This window comes from Austrofundulus limnaeus, unplaced genomic scaffold (assembly GCF_001266775.1).
Source record: "Austrofundulus limnaeus strain Quisiro unplaced genomic scaffold, Austrofundulus_limnaeus-1.0 Scaffold97, whole genome shotgun sequence".
NCBI classification, from domain to species: domain Eukaryota; kingdom Metazoa; phylum Chordata; class Actinopteri; order Cyprinodontiformes; family Rivulidae; genus Austrofundulus; species Austrofundulus limnaeus.
This window is the reverse complement of record NW_013952499.1, coordinates 1,179,616-1,183,665: the sequence shown is the minus strand read 5'-3', so window position 1 is coordinate 1,183,665 and position 4,050 is coordinate 1,179,616. Positions and strand designations below refer to the sequence as shown.

Sequence of the window (4,050 nt, the reverse complement as noted above, 5' to 3'; positions counted from 1 at the left end):
CCACAAATTCTCCTAAATCACTCGTACGCACAACTTAAGAACAAATCTGTGCGAATGAACGGTTCTTGCATGAGGCCCATTGTCTGGTAAACACTACACAGTATTGTTACAGCGTCCTGTAAAACATAAAAACAGCTAATGTTTCTCCCACATGGCTAATCGGAGCGTTAAGGCGAGGCAGCCGYGGCTCACCTCTGACATGGAGCTGAGGAGAAGATCTGACATTCAGGACTGAATGATAATTCAGCTGCCCTTTAAGACCCYGATTTACTTATAAAAGAGCACAACATGGAGTTCAAATATAAACGCTAACAATGGAAATTGCTATAGCCATGTTAAAAACCCAGTTGTTGAATATTTTTGAATAAATTGTCGGATAATTTCRGGTTATAAAACTTGATTGCACATTTTTCTTGAAGCGTTTGTCAGCCGTTCAGCTCCTCCTCTGAGGTTTCTTTTCTCCCAGGCTTCCCCCAACTGAAATCAGTCTGGACCGCAGTAATTCAACCACTTGAACCACCAGAAAAACAAGCAAATATTACAGAAATGACTCGTAGTATCAACACCGGAGTCATGGGGACATTGTGATATTACGGTTTGGAAAACTCATCTCTTTCCTCTCTGTTTGTTCACCGGGTGTCCCTCTCCCTCCTCACACCACAGGAACGTATCTGACCCACGAGGCCAAGGGCTCGGACGACGCCCCCGACGCCGACACGGCCATCATCAACGCAGAGGGAGGCCACTCTGGAGCCGAGGACAAGAAGGAGTACTTCATCTAGGTGGACGGACCGAGTGGTGGAAGAAAAGGAACGAGGAGGAAGTTTTCAATACGGGCCGAAGGAGGGAAGAAGGAAAAGCCCTCCATTTGTTTTCACAACGCTTCAGTTCTTCACTCTGTTGGACGGAGAGTCGTGGGGGCGGGGGGCGGGGGAGGGGAGGGGAGGACCGTGGGGGTGAAAAAGTGACGAGCTGAGCTTCAACTACCCGTTTTGCATTGATACAGGGAAGTGAGATTTTTGCACTGACATTCGGATGAACTGAAGTTAAACACACAGAAATCATTCTTGAGATGATGTTTAGTTTCTTTTTTTGTTTTCCCCAGACTTGAATGCTCGTAGACGCTCAGATTAACAAACGCGAGCTTCCTACTAACACACCTCAATTCTGACACATGCATCCAGCTGTCAAAGCAGCGCAAAAGAAATCTAAATTGTAAATCACATTCTGACATCTTGGACTGATTTTTCCATGTTTCCGAGCATCTTAACCGTCTCTTCTTGAATCGTTCCCCCCGTCTGTCCCTTCACATTTCTGTCCTCRTTCTCTCTATCAGCACCAGGCAGAATCCCTCCGTAAACACCTTCACATCAAGACTAAATCAATCTTTGGATGTCATCAAACCTCTTCCTGTAAATTCACCTAAATCCTGCGTTGGACAGACCGATTTCCCACAATGCACCACAAAACCTGCAAAACTAGCATTCCCACCTCGTGCTACCAAGCCCAGGGGTTCCAGTATACAGATATAAATATATATAAATGTATAAATATAGAGTTATATAGCATTCTTTTTACTTGACAAAACTGTTTGGTGTGTTGTAAATACACTCTTCTCTGTTCCGTTTTTACATTCCGTGTCTTCTCTTCCCTCTCTGCAGCTCCCTCTCGCGTCTCTCATACAGTCTGTTACTGCTTTACAGTAACGTATATACTCAAAAGAAAAAACTAAATAAAAAAAACTGCCTGTTTTTATTACATGCGTGGAAATGCAGAGTCGAAACTACCAATACGTCGGGGGTGAAAATGTAAAAATAACAACGAAGATGTTGCAAAACTAACCTTAAACTGCAAATGTTTGTATAAAGAATGTTTTTTTCTTACGTTTTTATTTGACTATTTTTGATTTGATTGAAAAAAATTTTTTTTGTTTTGTTTTTGCGGGGTGGGGGGGAGGTGTACTTTGAGATTTTCTTTTGTTTTGTTTGTTTTTTTTCTCGTCAGCGTCTCGTGTGTTACTGTCAGTGTTAAACYGTTTACAGTGTCTGGCAGGTTTGTCCGTCCAAAAAGTCCGAAAATCAAACTTTTGGTTTCGATGCTGTTCATCCCCTTTTCCTTCTTTGCCTGTTTTTTCTCCACCATCTCCTCTCCTTTTTCTTTAATCTGTAGCAAAATCAGACTCAAACACAAGTTGGGAAGGCGTCTGGGAGTTTGGAGGGTTGTTTTTTTTTTTGCCCCGGTTTAATCGGACTCACCTTTGCGGTCGTTCACCCTGCAATGACATGCCCTTGACTCTAAATTCAATAAACAAGAACATCACAGACTTTTTACAAGTTGATATGTTTGCTGCTGAAGGGAGGAGAAATGTCTATCCAGATCCAAACGGAGCTGTCTGCACACATTAAAACAAACTCGCTGGCAAAAAACAAGAAAAAAAACCCTTCCTGTTGTTGTTTTCTTGGTTTTTTTCTGAGCATGACTCATTTATAAGCTGAGCTAAGAGTTCCCGTAAACGAGCGCTCCTTTATTAAGGTTGGGAGTTGGCCTTGGCAGGAGGAAGTTCCACTTGGCCTAGTCTTGGAAATTGATTGCAATCTAACTAAGAGGCTTCTGGCTGCAGATTGTACTCGTGCCAAGGCCGRCGTTGGCAGGCGGGAGGGAGGGAAAGCCAAGCTGGAGTCCGGGCTGCGCTGATACTCGAGAAAGTCATTTAGGAAACTTTAATGTCCTCTTCTGTTTTTCTCCTTCCGCTCCACTCGTCCGCTTCTTTTCCTTCTTTAATCAATCAAGCCGTCTGCGTCCCGGTCCACCTTCACCCCGTCTCTCCTCCTCTCATCGCTCCTCCGTCTCCGATCGATGTCTGACCCTCCTCTCGGGTCTTTGTCTCGTTGAGCAGCTCGTGTTGACGTTCAGTAGAAGTAGATGTGCCGACGGCTCTTCGGAGAGGAATGCATGTTGCTGTTGATGCGTACGCACTGTTAGACACTTACTTGAAAAACACTAAAAGGTTTCCCAGAATATTTTGCGACTGAAGATCGACCGGTGTTTGAGGCCTATCAGAAGGCGGCGCTGCGGTTCTGTCACTTCACAGCCGAGCCGACGCCTTTGTGCGTGAAGGTTTCSTGTTCCTGCAGCGTCTCCTTCTGAGAGCTGGGTAAACGGGTTCATCTCAGCCGATCGGAGGTGCTAGTGTGTGAACATATCGTGTTTTCTGTCTCTGAGTTGGCCCTGGATGGAATGGGTGGGCGGGTCTTTCAGGGATGTTCCCCACCGCTCAGGCTGAAATCCCTGTCAATCCTCTAAGGTTAAAGCTACGGAAAGCCTAAAGCGCCACAGAAACGCCACAGAAACGCCACTTTACAACGCGTTAAACTTATAAAACGGCGTTTTAAACGGTGTTTTATAAGTCAGAACGCCGTAAAATCTGCCGTAAGCCTCGTCAGAACGCCGTTTTTTCGCAGTTTTGAGATCGCCTTCGTTTTAAATGTGGAAAAACCAGCTTAAAAACTGCGTTTTTATTGCAAAAGGACGCCTGACGGCGTTCTGAGAGGCGTTCACTGACCAGAGAAAATGTCATTTTTTTACAGCGTTCAAAAGGCGATCTCCAAACGGCAGAAAAAAAYGGCGTTATGGCAGGGCTTACGGCGTATTTTACGGCGTTCTGACTTATAAAACAACGTTTTAAATGCCGTTTTTTAAGGTTTTTAAGTTTAACGCATTGTAAARTGCCCGTTTAGTGGYGCTTATAGCTTTCCATATAAGCAGCAGGGCACACGCACAAATATTTCAAGGAATCCCCAACGTGTTTCTGTCACTCTTCAACTTTTYGCTTCTGTCTGAAGAGCAGAGGACCAGCTTCGTCTCAGTTTGTCTCATTAGTGTTGAACTGTATTTATAGCTCGACTCTGAAGAGGAGATGGATTCCTGCCTCATACTTAACAAAGTGTAATGTCTCTTTAAAACTAACGGACCTGTATTTGCCTGTAATTAATTGTCCTGTCCTTTGTCTTAGTTTATGTGCTAGCATGTAGCTTGCATGAGAAATGGTTG

The 4,050-nt window shown here is 44.4% G+C and overlaps 1 protein-coding gene across 3 annotated transcripts in view; it reads left to right on the top strand.

The window, feature by feature from the left end:
• cadm3 (cell adhesion molecule 3) overlaps positions 1-922 on the top strand; it is a 168,272-nt gene extending 167,350 nt beyond the window's left edge. For all 3 annotated transcript variants that reach the window (XM_014013048.1, XM_014013049.1, XM_014013050.1), the window contains one exon: positions 664-922. In XM_014013048.1, coding sequence (XP_013868502.1) covers positions 664-782 — 119 coding nt within the window. In that variant the 3' untranslated portion in view covers positions 783-922. The remainder of the gene's footprint in view (positions 1-663) is intronic.
• The last annotated feature ends 3,128 nt before the right edge of the window (positions 923-4,050 follow it).